The sequence below is a fragment of the Candoia aspera genome, chromosome 9 (assembly GCF_035149785.1).
Source record: "Candoia aspera isolate rCanAsp1 chromosome 9, rCanAsp1.hap2, whole genome shotgun sequence".
Classification (NCBI taxonomy): domain Eukaryota; kingdom Metazoa; phylum Chordata; class Lepidosauria; order Squamata; family Boidae; genus Candoia; species Candoia aspera.
In genome coordinates, this window is record NC_086161.1 from 19,319,503 (window position 1) to 19,345,293 (window position 25,791).

Sequence of the window (25,791 nt, forward strand, 5' to 3'; positions counted from 1 at the left end):
CCCGTCACATTCTAGTGTTAACTTACTGGAGAGAATTCTCAACCTGATGAGAGTCTAAGGTAAGAGGTTTGGGCTGCATCATGGGGAGAAAATTTCTGATTTCATTTATACTGTGTTTATCAGATCATGTTATCTCCCTGATGTTATGACCTGCCAATCCTACACCATCATCCTTTCCAGTGTAGGGGAGGGCCTGTTCAAATAAACATCGCACTACCTCAATCAGATGTTTTTTTTCCCCTCTGAGAAGGAGTGCAAGAAAATCCATGAATCTCACCAAGCTGATATTTCTCCATGGTAAATAAAGTATGGATATATCAGTGATTCATACAACAAAAGGTAGGACTAAGCTGCTGGCAGTAACATCCCCTGGCACACCATAGCTAAATAATGTTTAACCTCTCTGTAGCTCACCCAACAGCCAGCATATAATTTTTAAGTTTCTAATCCCTGGTGCTGGTCTTAACCACCAGTTTCAGCTAGCCGTCTTTCATTTTTTTAGGGAAAACAAGATGTAGAGATAGTCTCATAGATGCTTTTTCTCCTGTGGAGATTTAAAATGGAGCACAGGTAAAATCCAGTTTCAGATCTAGTACTTATTTTCACTCTTTTGCACTTAGGCATGGATGCTATCTCCTTCAGTGTGACAACCTCTTAGAGATAGAAATTTTTCTTTCACTTTTTCTTTTCCTCCATCACATCACTTTCCTTTTCATACTTAGAACACCAGTAAGATATGCATAATAGTTTATTTATTTGGTTTTATTTCGTTTTTCTCCTTATGGAATCATGGGTAGTTTCATTGCAACTCATTTCTTTCTGTTTGTTTCGTATAGGGCTGATAGTGCAGGATCATTCAGAGCCCCTGTTCAGTTCATATGCCAATAAGTCCCACTATCTACTGAATGAATCAAATCGTGCTGAGTTGATGAAATTACCTATGATTCCTCCTTCTTCGTCAGCTTCCAAAAAGAAATGTGAGAAAGGTAACCAAAATAGCTTCTTTCTCTCTCTCTCTCTCCTTTTTTTTAATTTTCTTTCACTTTTCTTACTTTTCCCTTTCTTTTGGTTTGCTTTTTAAAAAACTAAAATCAAGCTTTGTATGCTCATCTAGCACTTCCTTGTTGCGCTTCATAAGCTTCACTCATTGCTTATTTTGAGCGTGTGTTTGTGTTGGCAGAAATATTACAAAAGGGCTTAAAATAATTACTGAATTCCACTCAAGCACTGACTTGTACATTATTAGCCAATCCAGCAGATTTCCTAAATCCTGAAGCAAAACCATATCTGTAGAGAATCTGTAGGATCTTTCTGTTCTGTATATCTGTCATATCTATTAACCACACTAAAGGAATTCATTGTCCAATTGGGTCTTATTCAGAGTCTTTACAGCTAGAGTAGGCTGTCTGGAAGTTCCAGATACGTGAATCAGTGACCCCAGTCATAGATTAATTGTGCAGCCTTGGCATTCCAGTTCATAGCTAGCGGTTGGCTAGATGGCTTTCTCACTTACTAATTGCCTTTCTCTACAGAAGGAAGATGGCCCTTAGGTCCTGCCTCTGCTAGGTGAAAAAAGGCCTTTTAATGCTTCATTGTACTTCTCTAAGTAGTTGGATTACTTTTGGCTGGTAGTTACAGCCTCAGATACATTTTCATGTAATGGAATAACATAGACACAAACTATTTTCCCCTCTTCCATCACTCCCTGGAAGCATACTTCCTACAGGGGTATCCTAAAGCCCTTACTTATGTTATTTTCTTTTGTTTCTGTGCCTCTCAGTTGCTGAAGGCTCTGAGCAGCTTAAAGCAGATCAATTAAACATAGGGTTAAAGCAAATAAAAACAAACATGTAGCTGCACTACCACCCAGGGGTAGAATAAGTCGGACTACTCTCCTGAAGAGCCATGTTTTTTACAGCTCTTTGGATGCCTTTATGTAATGCTTTAGATACCAAGAGACAGCTATTAATGGGAAGAAGGCTTAAATAAATCTGGTCCCACAGTGTCATTGGCTAACACTATAGAACTGTGTGTGTGAGGGATTGATGGTTACTTATTGCAAGTCTTTGTATCAATCTGTACAAATTCACAGTTGGGAAGGGGGTGCTTAATATTTCAACTTCCACGAAATAAGCTATCCGGTTCAGAACTGGCCGATTTTTTTTCCCCATAAAATGATAACACAACAGGATAGTTTTGGAACTGTTTGGACAAGTTCTATGTGTGTAAAACCTATGGACAGTGGGAGTGTGCTTATTTTATCCATTTGACGTATTTGTCTTCCCTTCCATTTAATGCATGTAGATGGTATGCATACATGATGTTCCCTGTGCAAATCTGTGGTGGGCCTGCTCCTGCAGGTCGACATTGATTTCATACACTTGGAGCCTTGTCCAAACTAAGGGTTTTTGGGTCTGCAAAGTTGGGGAAGAATTTATTAACTCTTGAATGTTTCAACCCTCTACATAAAGCATATGACTTATCATGTTGGCATACTTAGGTGAGTCTCTCTCAGCAAGAGACAAGCGACAATCAATTATTTTGAGCCCTCTTTCATGGTTGCAGAAATCTTACTAATGCATTGTAAAAGCCACGTTTCCTTGCTTAGCATTGAAAGTTTGTGTGGTTTTATTTGTTTTGCTTGGTTTTCACATCTTCTGGCATTCTACTGTTTGGGCCTTGTTTCAATGATTGGGGCTGTATTTCCTCTGAAATAACTTTTATACTTTTAAAATTGATCGTGGGATTTTGAAATGATACAGAAACCCAAACATTTTGACTTTGTTGCATTTCATGGCAGAGGAAATATAGTGATGATTTTGTTGTTTTAAGAAACCTTTAAAGCTTTATAACAATCAGTGCAATTACAGATTTTAAAGTCTATAGGTGGACAAAATTTTCTGGCAGACTTTCAGAGAATAATCTAAATTTCTTTGATACTTTAAAAAAAAGTTTAAATGCTACCTTCTAAATTTGGGGGGGTTCCCTTCAAATGTTAAATGCTCTACATTTTTAGATTTAATGAAGTTAAAGATGCTTGCTATCCACAATTAATGTATCTGAAAGAAAATCAATACATAGCCTTAGCTCCACTTCTTAATTTTCAGCCTTTTAACAACTGAAATTCCTTTCTTGCTTCAAAAGTTATTTGCCTAGCACGGAAGTAAAATTCTTGATCTCTCAGCACTGGTTTGTTTACAATACTGGTTTGAAGATTACAATTCTTAATCCTCAAATCGGTGCAGATATATCTGTATACTATGCTGAGATCTGGAAAAAAACAAAAAAGGAATATTGTGTATGCTGGGAAGGAAATACATAACATCATAGTTTAAGAGATTGTTGTTTTTTTTAATCAGCTCAGGCTATATAGTGCACAAATGCTTCATTTTGAAGGGATAGGGATGATTTGGAATTCTAAAATTTTTGAATTTGTTTTGCTAATGCATTGTTTTTAAAGCAGAACAATATTGATCAACCTATAGGCTGATTTTATATGCACTAACTGATTGCTAAGGGATCAGGTCATGACAATGCAGATTTAAAACAGAGTTTATGGGATGCAGTCAGTTATCTGAAATACTGAACTACACCAAGACTGTTGGGGAAAAATAAATTCCGATACACTGTATCATATTTAAATACCAGTGTTTTGGAAATATGCACCAATGTAGCTTTGTAGTCCAAACAAACGAAAAAGAATGAAATCTGTCAATTTAATTTCTGGATCTAGGAATTTGGTTTAACTACTTCTATACAAACGAAGTAAGTGCTTTAAATCCAGCATTGCGATTCTGACCAGATCCTTTCATTTTGCCATTCATATTGTATGACATGGCAAGTCCCATGCATACTGTATTTTTTTTAAAAACTGGAGAGGTGTGTGCACTACTTGTTTCCTTTAACTATAAAGTGAGCAGTGTTGTTTCTTTAAAGGTGGAAAGCTGTTGTGCTGTGAATCTTGTCCTGCATCCTTTCACCCGGAATGTCTTAACATAGAGATGCCAGATGGCTCATGGAACTGCAACGATTGCAAAGCTGGCAAGAAGCTGCGGTACAAGCAGATTGTTTGGGTCAAGCTTGGGAATTACAGGTAAGTTAAAGCCAATGAAAAGTTATTTTTCATCACCATACCAGTATTGTAAGTACAATGGCCATACGTCCTTTATCATAAAAGACAGTCCTTTATATCAGAAAGCTGTCCTTTAGATTTATTTTTCAAAAACTCACTGTTGTCCTTTATTTTGGTCATTTAACTTTTTACCATACAAATGGCACCACTAGATAAGATAAGATAAGATAAGATAAGATAAGATAAGATGATACACTTTTATTGTCATTTCACTATACACCAAAGGGTACGTTAAAATGAAATTTTGTTGCAATTGGCTCAAGCAGTAAAAAAAGACTTCAGCAAAGGATCGTTACCTTGTCGTGGTGCTGGAGCTTGAGCACCTCAATGATGCCATGAACTAAACCGTGAAGGGCCACCCAAGACGGGAAGGTCATGACAGAGAGGTCAGACTAAATGCGATCCCTGGGGAAGGTAATGGCAACCCACCCCAGTATTCTTGCCGTGAAAACTAAATGGATCAGTACAACCAGAGATATGTCGGTATACCATCGGAAGATGAGACCCCCAGGTCGGAAGATGGTCAAAATGCTACTGGGGAGGAACAGAGGATGAGCTCAACTAGCTCCAGACGTGATGATGCAGCTAGCTCAAAGCCGAAAGGACGGCTAGCGGCCGACGGTGCTGGTGGTGAATGGCGAATCCGATGTTCTAAGGATCAACACACCATTGGAACCTGGAATGTAAGATCTATGAGCCAGGGCAAATTGGATGTGGTTATTGGTGAGATGTCAAGATTAAAGATAGACATTCTGGGCGTCAGTGAACTGAAATGGACTGGAATGGGCCACTTCACATCAAATGACCACCAGATCTACTACTGTGGACAAGAGGACCACAGAAGAAATGGAGTAGCCTTCATAATTAATAGTAAAGTGGCTAAAGCAGTGCTTGGATACAACCCAAAAAACGACAGAATGATCTCAATTCGAATTCAGGGCAAACCATCTAACATCACAGTGATCCAAATATACGCCCCAACCACAAATGCTGAAGAAGCTGAAGTAGAGCAGTTCTATGAGGATCTGCAGCACCTACTGGACAACACGCCTAAAAGAGATGTTATTTTCATCACAGGAGACTGGAATGCTAAGGTGGGCAGTCAAATGACACCTCGAATTACAGGTAAGTATGGCCTGGGAGAACAAAATGAAGCAGGACATAGGCTGATAGAATTTTGCCAAGACAACTCACTCTGCATAAGAAACACTCTCTTCCAACAACCTAAGAGACGGCTTTATACATGGACTTCACCAGATGGACAACACCGAAATCAGATTGATTACATCCTTTGCAGCCAAAGGTGGCAGACATCTGTACAGTCGGTAAAAACAAGGCCTGGAGCTGATTGTAGTTCCGATCACGAACTTCTTCTTGCACAATTTAGGATCAGACTCAAGAGATTAGGGAAGACCCACAGATCAGCTAGATATGAGCTCACTAATATTCCTAAGGAATATGCAGTGGAGGTGAAGAATAGATTTAAGGGATTGGACTTAGATAGATAGGGTCCCGGAAGAACTCTGGACAGAAGTTGGCAGCATTGTTCAGGAGGCGGCAACAAAATACATCCCAAAGAAAGAGAAAACCAAGAAGGCAAAATGGCTGTCTGCTGAGACACTAGAAGTAGCCCAAGAAAGAAGGAAAGCAAAAGGCAACAGTGATAGGGGGAGATATGCCCAGTTGAATGCAAAATTCCAGAGGTTAGCCAGAAGAGATAAGGAATTATTTTTAAACAAGCAATGCGTGGAAGTGGAAGAAGACAATAGAATAGGAAGGACAAGAGACCTCTTCCAGAAAATTAGAAACATCGGAGGCAAATTCCAGGCAAAAATGGGCATGATCAAAAACAAAGATGGCAAGGACCTAACAGAAGAAGAAGAGATCAAGAAAAGGTGGCAAGAATATACAGAAGACCTGTATAGGAAGGATAACAATATCAGGGATAGCTTTCACGGTGTGGTCAGTGAGCTAGAGCCGGACATCCTGAAGAGTGAGGTTGAGTGGGCCTTAAAAAGCATTGCTAATAACAAGGCAGCAGGAGACGACGACATCCCAGCTGAACTGTTCAAAATCTTGCAAGATGATGCTGTCAAGGTAATGCATGCTATATGCCAGCAAATTTGGAAAACACAAGAATGGCCATCAGACTGGAAAAAATCAACTTATATCCCCATACCAAAAAAGGGAAACACTAAAGAATGTTCAAACTATCGAACAGTGGCACTGATTTCACATGCCAGTAAGGTAATGCTCAAGATCCTGCAAGGTAGACTTCAGCAGTTCATGGAGTGAGAATTGCCAGATGTACAAGCTGGCTTTAGAAAAGGCAGAGGAACTAGAGACCAAATTGCCAATATCCGCTGGATAATGGAAAAAGCCAGGGAGTTTCAGAAAAACATCTATTTCTGTTTTATTGACTATTCTAAAGCCTTTGACTGTGTGGACCATAACAAATTGTGGCAAGTTCTTAGTGGTATGGGGATACCAAGTCATCTTGTATGCCTCCTGAAGAATCTGTATAACGACCAAATAGCAACAGTAAGAAAAGACCACGGAACAACGGACTGGTTTAAGATTGGGAAAGGAGTATGGCAGGGCTGTATACTCTCACCCTACCTATTCAACTTGTATGCAGAACACATCATGCGACAAGCTGGGCTTGAGGAATCCAAGGCTGGAGTTCAAATCTCTGGAAGAAACATTAACAATCTCAGATATGCAGATGATACCACTTTGATGGCTGAAAGTGAAGAGGAACTGAGGAGCCTTATGATGAAGGTGAAAGAAGAAAGTGCAAAAGCTGGCTTGCAGCTAAACCTCAAAAAAACCAAGATTATGGCAACCCGCTTGATTGATAACTGGCAAATAGAGGGAGAAAATGTAGAAGCAGTGAAAGACTTTGTATTCCTAGGTGCAAAGATTACTGCAGATGCTGACTGCAGTCAGGAAATCAGAAGACGCTTAATCCTTGGGAGAAGAGCAATGACAACTCTCGATAAAATAGTTAAGAGCAGAGACATCACACTGACAACAAAGGCCCGCATAGTTAAAGCAATGGTGTTCCCCGTAGTAACATATGGCTGCGAGAGCTGGACCATAAGGAAGGCTGAGAGAAGGAAGATCGATGCTTTTGAACTGTGGTGTTGGAGGGAAATTCTGAGAGTGCCTTGGACTGCAAGAAGATCAAACCAGTCCATCCTCCAGGAAATAAAGCCAGACTGCTCACTTGAGGGAATGATATTAAAGGCAAAACTGAAATACTTTGGCCACATAATGAGAAGACAGGACACCCTGGAGAAGGTGCTGATGCTAGGGAGAGTGGAAGGCAAAAGGAAGAGGGGCCGACCAAGGGCAAGATGGATGGATGATATTCTAGAGGTGACGGACTCGTCCCTGGGGGAGCTGGGGGTGTTGACGACCGACAGGAAGCTCTGGCGTGGGCTGGTCCATGAAGTCACAAAGAGTTGGAAGCGACTAAACGAATAAACAACAACAACAAAGTAAAAAAAGAATACCATAATTACTGCAATATGTAATATACATTCTTTACCCATTCCGCTCCTCTAATCTTTATCCCTAATAAATATCAGTCCTACACCCAGCATGTGTTCCCATGGAGTGAGAAGGGATTTTTAAGAGTTCGGGAGTCCAATAGCCCAGGGGACAAAACTGTTGCCTAATCTAGCTATTCTACATCGGATGCAGCAGAACCTTTTCGCAGAGGGCAACAAGAACAAGCCATAATGGGGGTGGAAGGGGTCACTAACAATATTTTGGGCTCTGGAGAGACAGCATGTATGCGCTATGTCCTGAATGAGAGGAAGTGATGCACAGTCTTTCACCTTCATGTGCAAAATATGGAGGTGGAATTGCCTTTTTAAAATTTTACATACACGATTTGGTTTTAGATATTTTTATTAGAATATCTGTTTTGGTAAAGTTTTTCTTGGTTTTACTCCTGAATTTTCCTTTGTAAAGCAAAATTATCAACATAAACAATTTAAAAAAATTATCCTGAGGAACCTCTTTCAGATTTGCCCCTTTTTTCAAGTTTGTCCTTTATTTTTTCCAAGAAAATAGGGTCACTGTAATTATAAGTAACACTGGATTTACACTTGTGAATGACAGGATTCTTTCCATCTAGAAAAAAAACTTAAGGCTTCTCAAATAGAAGACAGCAGGATCTTTTACTGGGGAAAGAATGGGCTGAGGAGGCAATTTTCTCTCCTCTCTGCCACTTCCTTCCCCCTTTACACTAACAGGAACATCCCAGAAACAGAACTCCACTGCCAATGTGTTTCTAAAGTTAGAGCATTTGTGGGGATCCGTGACATAATTTACAGACCAAGTTCAGCATAGCATAAAAAGGGTCTGCCTTCATTTTATCTTCACCACAAACTTGTTTGATAGGCTTGGGACAAGCTCAGATTCATCCAGGAAGTTTCACAGCTGATTTTTGAATCTGCTTCTAATCACACTTAGCTAGTGGCAGAATTTGCAAAGGATCTCCCAGTGAAGATGCAGAATTATATATGGAAATACACTATCTTTTAGATAACCTGGTCCCATTTATCTAGGACTAGCAGGAGCTAGTTAAGTTGGTCCGAAAGGCCCATCATGTATAGAAGGTATAGTTTACATCTGTGACTGTGTTTTGTATCAGCTGAATGAATCCTGTTCAGGTATATGTAAACCACATCTGTGACACACTTGTGAATAGGTGTGATGGGTTCATCTGTTTTAGCTGAGCAAAGATACTTGGCTATAGCTGCAGCTTGAAATTTAGGAACAAAATCAGATCCAAGAATGCCATCTCATTTCAAATTTGATTCTTTTAAGAAGCAAAAGCTACTCCCTCTAAAATAAACAGAGGTCCTATCACTAGCTCAGTTTTTAATCTCAAAAAAGAATTTTCCATCTTTTTCAGGATTGCATAGTTTGTTATCTCACATCCAGCCCATTATTAATCTCGGGCTACAGTTCAGAAACTCAGTAACTTCTCCAGATTGAGAAGGAAATGGAAAATGGGTTCATTCATCCACATCTTGATACTGCAAAAGCCCTGAGATCTCATTTGATATATCATTTTTCCCTCAAAGGAGGATTTTCTGGCCAGAAATGTTCTGGAATGTTGAGCCTTTGTATGGTTTTATTTTATATATATTTTAGTGGCTTTGGTACATCGTATGTGGTTAGACCATCTGGGTGTCATAGACACTTAATGTAAATAAGCAATTTGAGAGCCTGTAACTTCTGAGGTTCTTGAGGGCTCTGCTCACTGCTTTTAACTTTTAATGGAATTGAACAATAATCTTTTGTTTGTATTTACAGAGGTAACTTATTTAAGCTCCATCGTTGGCATGAGGATATTAGTAGACCTTACCTGACACTAGAGTTTGGTGGATGACTCATGGGGGGATAACTGTGTAAGACTGTATTGAAGTAGACTAATTTATGAGAATTGGTTTCAGAACTGAAAGCTAAACAAACTGCATTCATTCCACAAATTGTTCTCTCCCTCTCACCCCCCCCACCCCTCATTCTTCTAGGTGGTGGCCAGCTGAGATCTGCAATCCCAGGTCTGTTCCTCTCAACATACAGGGCCTCAAGCATGATATTGGGGACTTCCCGGTATTTTTCTTTGGTTCACATGACTACTATTGGGTGCATCAGGGGAGAGTATTCCCATATGTGGAAGGAGATAAAAGCTTCGCTGAAGGGCAAACTAATATTAACAAGACCTTCAAAAAAGGTAAAATTAAACAATTTTGTGTCTCCATCATCCCTGAATATGGAAATGGTGTCTTGTGTCTTGTGTGAAACTCCACTTAATTCCATGGTGCATCATTTAAAATGCTTCTATTCTGCATGTCTGACTGTAAATAATATCGTTTCTGGAAGGACTTTCTACTTCATAGGAAAGTAACAAAATGATTTGACCATTTCTGCAATTTTTAAATTGATTGTAGAAGTACTGCTTTAAAAAAACAAACAAAGAAAATAATATTTTTACTCAGAAGTCATGCCAGAGGGAAGATCTGTGTGGTAGACATAATTGTAGAAAAGCTATTCACCCTTCTTTCATCCCCATGGTGTCTCATGTAAAGAACAAATATCCATTCCTTTTAAAAATAGCTTATGGATGCAATGTTACGTAGAGCTAGTCAATTTAATTAAAATTTAAAACTGATGTAAGATTAAAGAACAAATACTCAGTTTCCACTGAGCCATGGCAGTCTGTTGCAGACTAACAAGAAGAGTCTTGGGACCCCTTACAGACCCAGACAATTTTTGGTCAAGTTTTCATGCCATAAGAATGAACAATTCATCTCACAAAAGGTAATGCTAGTATCAAGTTGACACAAGGCATTAATGTGTCACTAAACTCATTGTTTTTAATTAGATGGCAGCCCTAGATACTACATGGTTGTTGAAGTGAGTTTGAAACGAGATTGCTTCACTGTCTATGAATAGTCACTAATGCTAGCTTTTTCTCTGATTTTGGGGATCTCATACAGCACTTGAAGAAGCAGCGAAACGCTTCCAAGAACTAAAAGCACAACGAGAGAGTAAAGAAGCACTTGAGATTGAGAGGAATTCTAGAAAACCCCCTCCCTATAAACACATTAAAGTGAGTCTCTTGTATTTTTCAAGTGTGTGCATGTGTGTGTGTGTGTGTGTGTGTGTGTGAAGCATACATGTGGATTTTAAGCAAGTTCCTTCTTAAATGTGAGAACATTTTATTTTTCTATATGTATAGATAACATTTTAGCCTGTTTGTTTGGAAAAATCTGGATCTGCTTTGAAACTGGAAGTTACTATCATGAGCTTCCTTTTTCTCATCTTAAGACTTACCACGGAGTCCTCTACTTTCATAACAAAATCTCTGGTTCTGCTTACAAAAGCTATCATCAGAAGGTAAATGTACAACATTGATTTGAGGGTTTGGCTGTGCAAAAGAAGTTTCATAGGCATACAAGAAGACAACTTATATATCAGATGGGATTATTCTAACTAGAAGCAGTGTTCTGGCAAAAAGTATTTTCCATTACATGTTTCTGTTAATAAGCAGTAGAAGGGATTTACCTGAAACATTTTGGGTGTAAAGAGCATATGCTTTATTATCGAGGTATGTATGGTCCATCTCCAAAATGAAAAGCATTGGCTTAATATTGCTTTAGAGCAAGTTTGGTGTAGTGGTTAAGTCATCAGGCTAGAAACCGGGAGACCATGAGTTCTAATCCTGATTTAGGCATGAAGCCTGCTGGGTGATCCCGGGCCAGTCCCTCTCTCTCAGCCCTAGGAAGGAGGCAATGGCAAACCACTTCTGAAAAACTTGCCAAGAAAACTGCAGGGACTTGTCCAGGCAGTCTCTGAGAATTGGACACAATTGAATGGAGAATATATATATATACACACACACACAAACATACACATATACAGTAGATATATACACACAAACATACATACATACATACATACATACATATATATATATATATATATATGCATACATACTGTACATACATACGTATATCTTTAATTCATTAAACATTATCTGCCTTCCAGAAAAAGTTGACAACAGAGCTTTTCCAGAGAGCTTTTTGTCCCAATGCTATGTACTGCGTTTGGGTTTTTAAATTGCATTTATGTTCGAATGTACTGCTACCGTGTTTGCTCATTTTTATTAGCCGTCGAGAGTCTTTATGATTGTGGTGGAATATAAAATCAATTAATAAATGAATAAGTCATGATGCTGCTCAGTGAAGAGTTGTTCGGGCTTCCATCATCCAATGATGGAGTGGTGATACTTGTACCTCTGTGAACTGATGCTCCACCTCTGTCCTTTATTCTCTCTCCCACAGTCCAACAAAGTGGTAGGGAAGGTTCAGATTCAAGTTGCAGACCTGTCAGAAATCCCTCGGTGTAACTGTAAGCCAACAGACGAGAACCCTTGTGGCCTGGAGTCAGAGTGCTTAAATCGAATGCTGCAGTATGAGTGTCACCCGCAAGTTTGCCCAGCAGGAGAGCGCTGCCAAAACCAGTGCTTTACCAAAAGACTCTACCCAGAAGCCGAAATTATAAAAACTGATCGACGCGGCTGGGGTCTACGGGCCAAACGGAATATTAAAAAGGTAGCCTGAATCTTGCTTGGCTTTTGAATAGGTTACTACTATTCCTTTTATTCTTTAAGGATTGACTGAATAGAGAAAGATAAATTAAAACTAAGCCAGAATGAAAGGAAAAATGCTGCCTTAGGTCATGTCTTGTTTTCTACATGAATGTAAAATGATAGAAATAATTCTTGCCTTTATAAGATGTTGTCTTTTGTGTGGTGGAAAAAAACAGCTGTGCTTTAAAAAGAAGTGATAAATATCGCAGGCCGGAAGTTTGGTCATTTGAGTTCATCGGAAAACAGAAAAGGGCAATGAGAGATAGAGAGAGAAAGAGGTAGCTAATACTTCTGATATATGTGTGTATGTATCAAAAGTATTATATAATGGAAAGATTTTGTAGAGATTTAAATTCAAATGGTCACTGTCCATGTGCTATTCTGTTTGGACTGTTCACCACATAATCATTCTGACTAAGCATCATTCACATGGTACTGGCCTGCCAGGGACAACATCGTCTTAAGCGCTGACGCTTTTGTGTCCATGAGGCTTCCTTCCCTACAGACATCTAAACCAGTGCTTCAATCGCTGGGGATGTCAATACCATTTGAGTGATGGTTGTGGTGAGTGCTCTGATAGCATAATGTCTGAACAAGTTAATGATGGTCCAGTCATTGTGAGGTGCACACCGCAAATCACATCAGCCACTCTCACAGCTTGTGAATGGAAAATGGGGGAAATCCCAACAGTGTCATCCTTAGCTCCTTATAGCATACAGATGTGACACTAGTAAATATTTGGGTGGCAGCTTGTTTCTTCAAGTGGTCTTGACAGTATAATCCAGAACATACAAGGTCAGGTAGCCTTTGCTAATACTTGCGACCAAAGCAGAATTTTGCCCAATTACATTGGTCTTTTGATATATACTCTGTCTCATCTTCCAAATTAGCTGAGTGCAAAGCAAAAAACGGTCCTCAGTCAAAGTAAGGATGCCTTAATGGGACATGTTTAACAAAACCATATCTTTGCATGTTTTGAATGACTTGCTGAACTAATGGCAGCTTTAATATACTGGCAGAATCAAATATGAATACGTATGTGTGTATGTATCTGATACATAGTATCACTTTTTTTATCCATATTAAGTTTATAACTGTTTCTGAGGTCCTGGAAGACATGACCTTGGGTATTTTAAAAAGCTGTCTTGGTTGTTAGAGACCTGTGGTAAAGTTTTAACAAGAAGCAAAATAAAGTTTATGATGTGTGTGAAGGGCCTCATTTCCTGGTTGTTCTGACACCGACAGATTTTAATATCTCTTGGCTGCTATTTGTATTTAATTTCTTTTGTACTGTTTTAATTGTTGACCATTTTTATGACTGTTAGCCGCCCAGAGTCACTGGTTTGAGATGGGCGGCTATATAAATTGGATGGATGGATGGAGTTGGTGGGGTCCAAAGTTAGCTCTTTAAAGACCTTACTAGCACTTCCTTTAAAGTGGCACAGAATTGCTAGACTGGGTCATAAATATTAAATTGGAAAGAATTAGCATTTTGTTTGTATTCTAATGTTAAGGCTGGTCAATAACTGAAATAAAGTAATTCCCTATTCATTTCATTTCTAATGTATGCATGTGTTTTTAACAACTTAAAATATTTCCATGACAAAATTGACTTAACTTGGTTTCTAGAAAGAACCGATTGCTTACCAATTCATGCACAATCTTACTTTCCACATTGTGCCTTCACAGGTTTTCTGTTACCTAATTGCAAATGATGTCCTGAGATTAGTTTACCATATGCTGCAAAATTCATTGCAGAGGAGTAAGTTAATTCATTACATAGGAGAGAGGTTCAAATCTTTAGTTCCTGGAAGGACTCTTCCAGGGGCCATAGGATTTTTCATATTTTCTTTTCTCCAAGGGTCAGGGGAGAGCTCTAATCTTGAGGAAGTGCGGGGAATGAAATCCAATCCATGTCCATTCAAGCTTCCAATACTGGTTCTTTCAAACTTTGGAGCACCAGTGTTTGAAAAAGGGCCAAGGGAGGCCAATGAGGGACTGGTGAGAATATATATTGGAAGGAACTCTCTCTCAGCCCAACTCACCTTACAGGGTTGTTGTTGTGGGGAAAATAGGAGGAGGAAGGAGTATTAGGTGTGTTTGCCGCCATGAGTTATTTATAAAAACAATAAAGGCGGGATAGAAAATAAATAAATATAAATAAATAAATAAATAAATAAAAAGGGAGGGAGGGAGGAAGCCAATATTGGTTGGATTTTATATTTTCTGTCTTGGGATTCAACAAATTTGCATCTTCTAGTTTCCAACATTTTCTTGAATATTGCTTCTTTACCCAGCCCAGAACTGCATAGATTAATTCTCTTTTCCATTAGTTTCAGTGGGAGTATACTAGACAAAGGCATAAAATATTGCTGCCTTGCTGGCAAACACCTCCTTTAGGCTTGAGATAATCTCAGAAGCCTTTGCTAGCAGAGCCTTCCATACCAATAAAGAAAATTGCTTTGTGCATCTCTAACTGCCGTACCCTACTGACTGTTTTCTAACAAGTACTTCTTTTCAGTGCTTATTCTCTGTAATAATGCCCCCATTTAGAAGTGTGTTTCTTTTAGGGTGAATTTGTCAACGAATACGTCGGTGAATTAATTGACGAGGAAGAATGCAGATTGCGAATTAAACGTGCCCATGAGAACAGTGTGACCAATTTTTATATGTTAACTGTTACAAAGGTAAAAGGATGCTCCGTGTGTGTCTGTGCACGTGTGCGTGTTTGTAATGTCATCTCAGCATCAGATGTGTTACGGTTTTCATGACAGTCAATTTTCTGTAGATGAAATCCACCAGCAAAACCTGAGCTAGATTATCAAGAGTTTCAAACGAGCCCAACTGCTCGTTCTATAATCTTCCTGCAGGGACTGTGAAAACAGAAAAGGTGCTTTGTGAGTGAGAACCGCAAGGAAATAAAAACCAGGAACACTCCATGAGACCATTCTTTCGGACCGAGTTGTAAGAGCTGCTACTACATTGTATGGACTGGAACAAATGGGAGGAGGGTCTCCGTTGAAATGGGAGAGAATGGGCATCAGCAAAGGGGTGTCTTCTAAAGCTCAGTCCTTCTGCCCATCTCCCAGTCCTTGTAATGTAACGTACATCAGTAGCCAGATGCCTTAACCACCACACCAAACTGGCTCTCTTGTCACGTCCATAGCACTGCACCTTCATGGCCTCAGATAACGAGCCAACAAAGGCAGAGCAGAGTTATTACTCCCATCTTGCAGCAGAACGTGTTGGGTTAACAGCTCATTTTTGTGATGGAGGCTGGAACATGTAACAGGAACATCAGAAGCTGAATTTCTGCCAGGTCAGACTGGCTGCCCCTGTATGGATACTCAGTGTTGCAGCATCAACATCAACATCCCCTTTCAGCCATTTAACCTATTCGTTCTTTAACAGACGGCGTGTTAATTGCTACACCCTTTGTCTTTTTTTCAAGGACCGCATAATAGATGCTGGACCAAAAGGAAACTATTCCCGCTTTATGAACCACAGCTGCAACCCCAACTGTGAAACCCAGAAGTGGACAGTGAATGGAGATGTCCGAGTTGGGCTCTTCGCTTTATGTGATATTCCTGCAGGTAAACACACTTCTGAACGTTCCCATTGCCTTTGGAAGCGAGTGTGGATAGTTCAACCGCTTGGCTGCCTTTTTTTTTCTAAGAGTCCTTTGTTCTGTATAACTCCCATAATACTACTATCAATCTCTGGATTGTGTCCTACATCCTCCTCCTGCCCCAGAATGCAGGGAGCATGTGACCTAGATGTTCGTTTCTAGGCTCCGTACTCCTGGACACCTTCCAGTTCTTTCCTTGCTTTTGACCTGGATAGGGATATTCTCTTAACCCTTTTGCTTTCAGGTTTTACACTGCCTCTTGGCTCTTTTTTGTTTATTCACCTTCTCTCGATAAATATTTTCTCTGGACGTTTTGCAAAACATCTCTGGGTGTAGCTTAAGCCCCTGCCTTTTTGTCCGTACTGACTCTGCTCCCAGGATGGGATGGAAAAATGAACTGTTTCCCAGGGCAAACAAACCAAAAAAGTGGACGAGAAAAGCTTGTGTTTGGAGAAAGAGAAAGCAAAAACACTGAAGTGATAAGGAGACTCCTGCCTCAGTATCCACCCAGTGTGCTTATTTATGGAGAGATCTTGATCTGTGGCAGTAAAGTTTTGACCAGACCCAGGAGACCCAGCCCAAATTTTCTTCTTCTGGAAAAAGTGCGCTTCTTTGTGCAAGCAAAGCCAAACTGAAATTTCTCCAGACTGTACTTGCCAGATTTTATTGCTCAAAGGGTTTTCCAGTTTTGGAATGCTGATGGAGACCAATTATGACCTCTGCCAACAGGGATAAATCTGGGGGTTATTAATATTTAGATTGAGAGGCCATCCAACTTCAAAACAGTTCTGGATGGCTTACAGTTAAAGAATAGAAAACAATAAACAGAAAATTCTGTCCATCCAGACAACCACACCCCATATAACAAAAACCACTTTAATGATGCCACAGGGAAGGGCACAATGTGACAATTTCATCCCTAACTTCTCAAGGTTGGTTGGTTGGTTTTTTTGCTCAAACTATCCCAGCTTGAGATAAAGATATTTTAAGCATTTTATGTTGCTTGTTTGTTTGTTTATTATTTATTGCATTCTGTCACAATCTATTCTCAGTAGCTTAGATGATATAGCAAAAATTTGAAACATCTGTGGTGGGATTAAAAATACTAATCAAGTAACAATCATAAAATTCCAGACCAAAAAACACAGTATAACCAAAAGAAAATACCAAAAGAGAAAAAGAATAAAAAGGAACAGTGGCACAATGCACAAACTCAGCTACAACGCTCTCCAAACTAGAGCTGTTTTTAATCTCTTTCTGAAAACCAACAAGGTTTGTTTCAGAAACAATGCTGGCTGGGGAATTCTGGGAGTTGGTCCATACATCTTAAAGTTGCCACGGTTGAGAAACACTGTTCCAGGGCGTGGCAGGTTTTCTGTTAGATCAGGGATTTGAAACTGGTTATGTCCCATGGTGGTCATTTTGCTAATTGTGAGCCCCACGTTAGCATCCACAATGTCTTCTGAAAATTACATCCCTCTACACCAAAAGAATGGGGACCCGTACCTTAAGGGCTTGACGAGATTTGAAACTGAAGTACAGAAGAATACCTCCCTAAAACTGCTGTCCCTCAAGGTGGCATTTTTTCATAATGATTAAAGATATTGGAACAATCCACATTCTCCATCAGAGATGACTTCTGCAAATTCCATAAGGAAAGACTACAGCCTCAGCAACATACTGTACTTTGCTTTTATTTTGCCCTATACACTTCATCCTTTAGGGGAGTTTTGCGCAGGCTGGGATGGAAACAGAACATTCAGGAACTGTATTTCTTTCACAAAATCTTTCTGATATATTGGCGCCTTAATTGTTTCATTAACCACCCTGAGAGACAAGTTGTCCAGCTTACTTTAGGAACATAAAACAGCACCATGCAGCACGTTTAACTGAAACATTTGTTATTTAGTGCTCATAAGAAAAAACATATGAGAGAAAGCCCCCCTTGTAAGGAATATACATGTACTTCCTACATGTATCTAAAAGCAAGGAATTATGCTCCTTCCTTTCAAACTTTTATTTATACACCAATTTAATTAATTCCCCCATCAGACACACTGTTGCCAACAGAAAGTATACAGCTGCCTCTTAAGGAGAACCCTGAAAGTGGGCTCTGCAGAAGCAAAGAGTTGCTGGCTTTACATTCACTGACTCCAAGCCTGTTCCATCCACCCTGTGGGTCCTGTCCAGACCTGTCAGGCCTGTTCTGGACCTGGCATAGAAAAACACCTCCCATTATAATCAAGGAGACGGTACTTTGGAAAAATCCTGCTTCATTTGGGAGAAAAAAGAGGGAAATACATGTACATAGATTTCTGTCCTGGGCAGCACTGAGATGGCTAGATCTGGAACATTTCTCAACCATGGCAACTTGAAGATGTGTGGACTTCAACTCCCAGAATTGAAGGCTGGGGAATTCTGGGAGTTGAAGTCCACACATCTTAAATTGGCAAAATACCGATCTAGAAGAAGTGGTAGAGCCCCTTCTTGCTCTCTTCTGCCTGAGGATCATGTTGCCTGATCTGTTTTCATCAGGTGGCACATCACTCCTACCTTACAGTGTATTTGCTATGCTTTGGCCATATGTGACTGCCAGTTTTGCCTTTTATTATCAACTGCACAGTAAATGCACTTAAGGTGCTTACTATGGTATACAGAGGCAAACCGTAATTTTAGAGGCAAGAAAAGTACTGAATTTTCAGGTTGCAGGAAACACCATGGATGACCATATTATGCTGCTACGTATCATAAGGCAGGAAGGAGAGGCCGGGGGAAACAAGAGACAGAGGTGCCGTAAGGGAGAAGTCCCCATATTAATTCTGCACGCCACTGTTTCATATTAGATAAGAATAAGGCCTTTGACAGTGAAGATGGCAATCATATTAATGTTTTGTCCCGCTGGCTAAGCTGATTCATCACTCTTTTCTGAAGCAAAAAAAAAAAAAAGTATGCCTACATACTTTCCCAAGTATAAACTAATTCTCTTGAACTTACAGGGATGGAGTTAACATTTAACTATAATTTGGATTGTCTGGGGAATGGCAGAACGGAGTGCCACTGTGGAGCAGAAAATTGCAGTGGGTTCCTAGGAGTACGGCCAAAGGTTAGTCACACAAGTGGGGAAAGCCCTCTCAGCAAAAGCCACAGATAGACTGAATATCTCACACACGTGCACATATTCTCCCTGCTTATGCTCACTGGTCAGAACAAACTAGGACCTCCCACCTGGCCATTCCCATTATAGTCTCCCCCTGCCTCATCTAGGGCTGAAAGTAACTGCTGGGTGTTCATCTGGACGCAGGTCAGTGTGTCCCTTGACTGAATGCCTGTGTCTGCAGATGTCAGGGCTTGAGCGTCAGAACAGCTGTCAGCGTAGAGGGCGTAAGGAATGGCCTTGAAGGACAGGAGGAAGCGCTGCTACCAGGGCAACGGTTGGATAAGAGGGGCCTGAGCCCCGGCCAAGAAAAGAACACGAGAGAACGTCTCGGACAGGCCCCTCCCTAGTTCACACGGAGATGGAGGGAGGGAGGGAGGAAGCACATTCAGACTTGCAAGGATCTGTCGTTACAGATGTTGCAGTAAAAGGAGGCCTGACCCATATGGGCATTGACTTCTTAGCCAGGTCTGCCTTGCAGGGCTGACAGTAAGAGATTAACTAAATGATCGTACCTTATTAACGTACTTCTTGGCCTTCCCCTCTGCCCATTCAGACGGCGTGCGCAACAGCGAACGAAGAGAAGGCAAAGAACGCAAGGCTGAAACAGAAGAAGCGGAAGATGAAAACAGAGCAGAAGCAGATGCACGAAGACAACTGCTTTCGGTGTGGAGATGGGGGTGAACTGGTCATGTGCGACAAAAAAGACTGTCCCAGAGCCTACCACCTCCTCTGCCTTAACCTGACACAGCCACCCTTCGGTAGGTGCCTGCAATTCTGCGGCAGCCGTGAACGGGCCTTTTTCACCTGGAAGCGCGTGCGCAAGAGGCATCTGGCTGCCTCCGCTCGACGTTCTGTCTCTGTGCTGTGGTTGCGCAGAAGCGAACAAGGGAAGGGCCTGCTCCCTCTGGGAACGCAAAGCAGCACCAGCCACACAACGGAGCAGTAGGGAAGAGGCCCTCCTCCAGGATGCTGTACTCAGTCCCCGCGGCCCCACCGGTTTGTCGGCATTCTGTAACCGCAAAAGACGCGGGGACGCTTGGGGATTTCTTGCTTCTCCTCGGTTGACACCAGCCTTTCTCAACCGCTTGGCCGTGGAGGAGCCCTTGAGATGTTTTCCAGGCCTCGGGGAGCCCCTGCCCCTCCGGGCTCAGATATAGGCCAGAAGTCACAAAATTATTATATCCGTTTCATGGGTAGGCCGGTGTATATGCATTAGCAGTGTTCTTAAGCTGAAAGTAAAGAACGAAATTTGCCTCTTTAAGGTGAAGTTGCCCGAATTTGAAATAATTTTGTAAATCAGTCGTGATCTCCCAGGGAACCCCTAGTGGCCTCTCGCAGGACCCTGGTTGAGAAACCCTGGTTTGCATGTTCTCCCGTGAATCCTTTAGCAGATCCTGAAAAGAGCCTTTTAAGGTGATCTCTCCACAGAATCGGGCACACTCTGCTTGAGAATACTTTTGGGCTTGAAAGTACAAGGCTAGTACAATTCTTGGACAGCTGCCACGTGTTATGTTAGCAGCACGGGTTAGGAGAGTCGATTGCAGCCATGTTACTGAGCTTTATCTTGCTTCCTGTTTAACTTTTAAGTTATTTGGTTGGTAGATTTATTTTTTTTTTAGCACTTCTGAGAACATAACGTTTTGCCCTGCTAATTCCTGTAAATTAATCTATCAAGGTGAAGTTGCAGTAATCTCTGGTCTCCTCTCTCAGAGTTCCTGCAGTCAGGACATCTTGTCTCTCCTGTTACTAGAACAGGATCACAATGAGTGTTTGTCTAATAATGGTTGAGCTTTCTGGAGTAAGTTCTGTCTGGCTTCACTAGTATATGGAACGAATCAGGTTTTTTTGAATGAACCGGTACCACAGTAAATGTAGACGTTTTCCATTATCTTAACATAAGTAAGGTTTGTCTTTATGGCGGAAGCTAATAAACCAACGATACATTTTTTAAGGAGAGGTGAATTTCTGCACTGCAGGGGTAGGAAAACCAGTACCCTCCAGATGGTTTAGTCTACGTTTCCAACAATTCCAAGTCATGGGCGATATAAATTGGTGCTGCTGGAAGATCATATCCAGAATATTTGAAGGGCAGCAGGTTGCTTCCCCCTGCTGTGCTGATAACTGTGTTCCTTTTAACGACTCTTAACAAACACAGAATGAATTCAAAACTAGTTCTTTCAGATTACTCATATATAACCCGTATGTTTCATTACTGTGTCAGGAGTCTTCTTGCTTTCCATGGAGACTGGACATTTGCTTGAAAGAAATAGTAAGAGGAAGCTTCCAACAGTGTGCACGTTTTGTGTTTTTTAAAACTTGGATAAGGTGCAGTGCCTAGTTTTGATTAGGGGCTACCAGAAAAGTGCTCGCTGAATGCTCTGAATTGGCTAATTTACAGCTTCCACTGCTAACTGCACCAGGCAACTTTGATTTCTACTTTTACCTTTGCACCATGATTCAAACTCCAAATTGTTGTCTGGTAGGTAAATGCAAGCCATGGATTGCGAGTTTGTATGTAACAGCAAGCTATGGTTTATGCTAAAGGGAAAATAATCTAAAAAGGAGGCGGAAGTTACGTTAGTCTGATACTGACGGACGCAAAGCCAAACTGCAATATAAACTAGTCCAGTTTGCACGATTAAGTGGGCTGGATAGTCTCTTCCTATGCCTGCACTAACAAATATTCGGCCTCTCTGTTTACTTCTCAGGGAAGTGGGAATGCCCATGGCACCAGTGCGCCATCTGTGGCAGCCCAGCGACTTCATTTTGTGAGTTCTGCCCTCACTCTTACTGCAAAGATCACGAAAAAGGAGCGCTTGTCTCCTCCGCCTTGGATGGACGCCTCTGCTGCTCTGAACACAACCCTAAAGCTCCGGTGGCCCCCGAGTATTGGTGCAAGATCAAGCGTCGACTGGAACAGCAAAAGCCAGAGGAAGCATCAAAGGAGTGAAGAGGTTCTTCTACAAAAACGCCATTCAGGGTGGCAGATCATTGTGAATCTAGATACAGCGCCACGGGAAGCCTCAGTCTTTAGATCTGCCTCCATGGGACTCAATTAGGGATCGCTGGATCTTGGAAGGCAGTTAGGAGCCTGTGCATCCGATTAGATCCATTTGCCCTTGAATGTGTCTTTTCGGGCTCTTGAAGATCAGAAAGAAGCATCTTGGCAACCTTTTTTTCTTAGAAGAGGAAACCTTTCTGATGCTTGTGGGGAGGGTGGGGAAGGACATTCAGTTTAAAGTATGTTCTCTGCGTGTAGAAAAGAAACATAGCAAAAATATTTATTTATTTAATTTTTAATGGACTTTTTTGAGGATTTCTGGTTCTAATACAATCAGTGTGTCTGAAAAGAGTAGCAGCACCAGCCTGGTATCTATCTCTGTATGTACCTTTTATTTTTTTTCCTGTCTAGTTTTACGATTATGAAAGGAAAAAAAAAGTCAGATAAATCTTAAATCTTAATTGTGGCAGTTCCAAGCAAGATACTCCAGTAAGTTCATGATGGCAAGAGTTTGAGATGGTGCACCCCTCTTTCCTTTTGAGCGAGTAAACAATAATCATGGTACCTTCTCCCACAAGGAATTAGGACTCCGTTTATCTTGGAAGGGCATTCTTGACATGACGTTTTCAGTCACTTTGGAAGCATGTACCCTGGCAGCTTCTTACGTATGCGGTGTTTGCAATTCTGCTTTATTTCTAAAGGGCTTCTGCAGAAGAGTCTGGTGGGTCGTGCCTATAAAAATCTGGGTGAAAAAAAGCTGCAAAGAGCCTGGGGATACTTCTCCTTTGCCCCGGAGTCCAGTTTCATTATACATAGGTCGCTCTTCTGTCACTATTGAATTTGAAGGAGACTTAAACAGGAAATTCTTTGAAACAGAGCTTTTCTTGACTGTTGTAAGTCTCGCTGTATTATGGGATTCAGCGTGGACCTGCTGCATTTACAAGTTGGATGTTCAGGCTCTTCCTTGGTAGCCCCTCAGTGGTTCTTCTTTTACGGATCATGTACCGTGCAGAATCTGTAATCTTGCACGGTGTGGTTTCCACAATAATAGATGCTGATTAAGATTTATCTTTTAAATTTGAAAGGCAGAATTTGGCTGCCAGTAAGTGTATTTTATATGGCCAGTTTTGTTCTTGTTTCATCTGATTTTCATGTGGGTTATTCAAAGGAATCTCTTCATTGGATAGGAATGGTCTGTCTTACAAAGCCATGTGTGTATTTCATAAAGACTAGTTTATTAATCTTTTTAAAACAGCAGGCGCTGAAATAACATAGCTTATACTTGTTTCCCTTGGGTACTCCAAATGTTTCCTGAAATACTTGTTTTTATTTAAGATAACTTAGTTGAATAACAACTGTATATTGATTTTTATGAACATAACAAATTAGGCAACTCCAGAAAATAGACAGTATTTTATGATGCCAGTGACTCCTTTCTTAGGTTTTTTATTAGTTTTTTAATTCTTCTTTTTAAAAGCCTATAAAGGAAAAGCAAATACAGCTTCTATTTTCCTAATCTGCATAGGCATAAAAAATAAAGCAGCACACTACATTCCTTTAAAACACCTGAGATGTCCTTCAGTTTTCATTCAGTTTGCAAATTCCTTTGCAGAGCACTGACTTTGTTCTTGTATTGCGTAAGCTTCAAAATCTTGTGGACTAATTCAATATTATAGAGCCCAAAAAGAAGATGCTACGCATTTGGTTACACTAATGAACATTTAAAGGAATTTTTGAGAACACTACAATTTATTTATGTATTCTAAGCTTTAGATTTTAGGGGTTTTTTTTTATTATGTGTTTGATTTTTTGGGTAGGAAAAAAAATAAGGTCATGGGGGAAGAAATTCTTTCAGAGAGGATTTTGTCCTAATGTAAGAATTCTAAGTTCAATATTTTCCCAGAATTCCTATCTTTACTCTCTTCCACACACTCCATTATCCCTTGACAGATTGGGAATAGCTACAGAGTGCCTAGATTTCATGGCAGTGTAGTTTGATAATTATATAATTAGGGAACAGATGCCACTAACGTTAAGGTGAAGTTTTGAAATATTGCAGTTCAGTCAGTGAACAGCATTAAAGCTTGGGAGATGCTTTGGCATCTTGGACCAGATCATGTTCTCCTTTCTCTTCTTGACGCACATCTTCCCTCCTCTGTCTCTCTCAGCTGCCATGTACTGTTCTGGTTCTTGTCTTTTCACCATGCTTAGAAAAAACTTGTTTCATTTGGTTGGAGAGATCTTTTTTCCTTACTAGAAAGCATCCAACATCATGATTATAACTTGTATGTCACCTCAAGTGCAATTTTGCAAGGAAAAGGGGCGAAAAATGTTTATAAATAGAAGGGTCAGTGGGTGGGTAGTCAACATTCAAAACAAAGCCTCTTTTGCCCACACATGAACTAGCCGTATCCTCAGAAGAAGAGGACACTCCACTCCCATGTCAATTTAAATTATTGTTTCGGATTTTCTCCGCTAATGGGTGCAAAGATGAAGAAAGCATATATTTTATTGGGTGATACTTTTTTGCTAGAAAAAGCCTTTTGAACCCCACAAAGGTTCTTCATTAAGCTAAGACGTTTTAAAACTTAGCTGGCTGGCTGATGAGCGAATTTTAAATGTTTAGTCATTGTTCTAGAATTGAGTTTTTAGCTCTTGTTTTGTTTGCTTGCGTCTTTGTTTTTAAGAAATCGAATGGGAAGGTTTTCCTTTGAAAATGCAGGCCTACAATAAGCAATATGACATCCTTAACAAACTGAAATACTGATTATGAGTAAAGAGTGTTTTTGTGAGCAATGGCAATATTAAAGGTTCCTGAATTCTCTCCCCCCCCCCTTCTCCCAATTTCTAATTATTTGGTCTACTTGCCTCTGTAAATGTAGGCGTTGAAGTTATGCTGTGAGAGATGGAGTTGGGCCAAATGAAGGCTGGCTTTTTTCTCTGAATATATGCCCGCAAATAGGTATTTCTTCCCCCTCCCACCCTACTGTGTGTGCTTGACTTGCAAAATGCTCCCTATTCCCTCCACTTCTTCCTAATTACTTTATAAGGTAGGATGCACGTTTTTTTTTCAAGCAGTTCATACAAATGAGTAAAAACTGCTGATTATCCTGTACGCACTTACAGTAGATTTAAGTTTCAATCGAAGCAAATATTTACAGCTCAGGGTTGAACTGTGGAGTCCTCGGTGCTCTCTGAGCCTTGTTGTTTTCTTGCAGACGTTTCATTGCCAGACTAGGCCACATCTTCAGTGCAAGGAGGGAGTGGGCCTTGCTCTCTGTTTATATAGTTTAGTCTATAGTTTATATAGTTTGGTCTAGTGGTTAACAGACTAGAACCCAAGAGACTGTGAGTTCTAGTCCCGCCTTAGGCATGAGAGCCTGCTGGGTGACCCTGGGCCAGTCCCTCTCTCTCAGCCCAAGAGCCAATCAGGCATGGTATGAGAGTTCTAGTCCCGCCTTAGGCATGAAAGCCAGCTGGGTGACCTTGGGCCAGTCCCTCTCTCTCAGCCCAACTCACAGGGTGGTGGTTGTGGGGGAAATAGGAGGAGGAAGGAGTATTTGGTATGTTCGCCGCCTTGAGTTATTTATAAAAAGGCGGGATAGAAAATAAATAAATAAACTGTAGTTTGTCCAGTTTGTGTTGGTGGAGGAAACGTCTGCAAGAAAATGACAAGGCTCGGAGAGCACCGACTCCA

The 25,791-nt window shown here is 40.6% G+C and overlaps 1 protein-coding gene across 1 annotated transcript in view; it reads left to right on the top strand.

Annotated features, from left to right (window-relative positions):
* Positions 1-24,918, top strand: part of NSD3 (nuclear receptor binding SET domain protein 3) — a 78,588-nt gene extending 53,670 nt beyond the window's left edge. The window contains exons 15-24 of the mRNA XM_063311282.1: positions 837-986; positions 3,937-4,093; positions 9,685-9,887; positions 10,654-10,766; positions 12,001-12,270; positions 14,879-14,995; positions 15,760-15,901; positions 18,933-19,039; positions 19,647-19,851; positions 21,802-24,918. Coding sequence (XP_063167352.1) covers positions 837-986; positions 3,937-4,093; positions 9,685-9,887; positions 10,654-10,766; positions 12,001-12,270; positions 14,879-14,995; positions 15,760-15,901; positions 18,933-19,039; positions 19,647-19,851; positions 21,802-22,043 — 1,706 coding nt within the window. The 3' untranslated portion in view covers positions 22,044-24,918. The remainder of the gene's footprint in view (positions 1-836; positions 987-3,936; positions 4,094-9,684; positions 9,888-10,653; positions 10,767-12,000; positions 12,271-14,878; positions 14,996-15,759; positions 15,902-18,932; positions 19,040-19,646; positions 19,852-21,801) is intronic.
* The last annotated feature ends 873 nt before the right edge of the window (positions 24,919-25,791 follow it).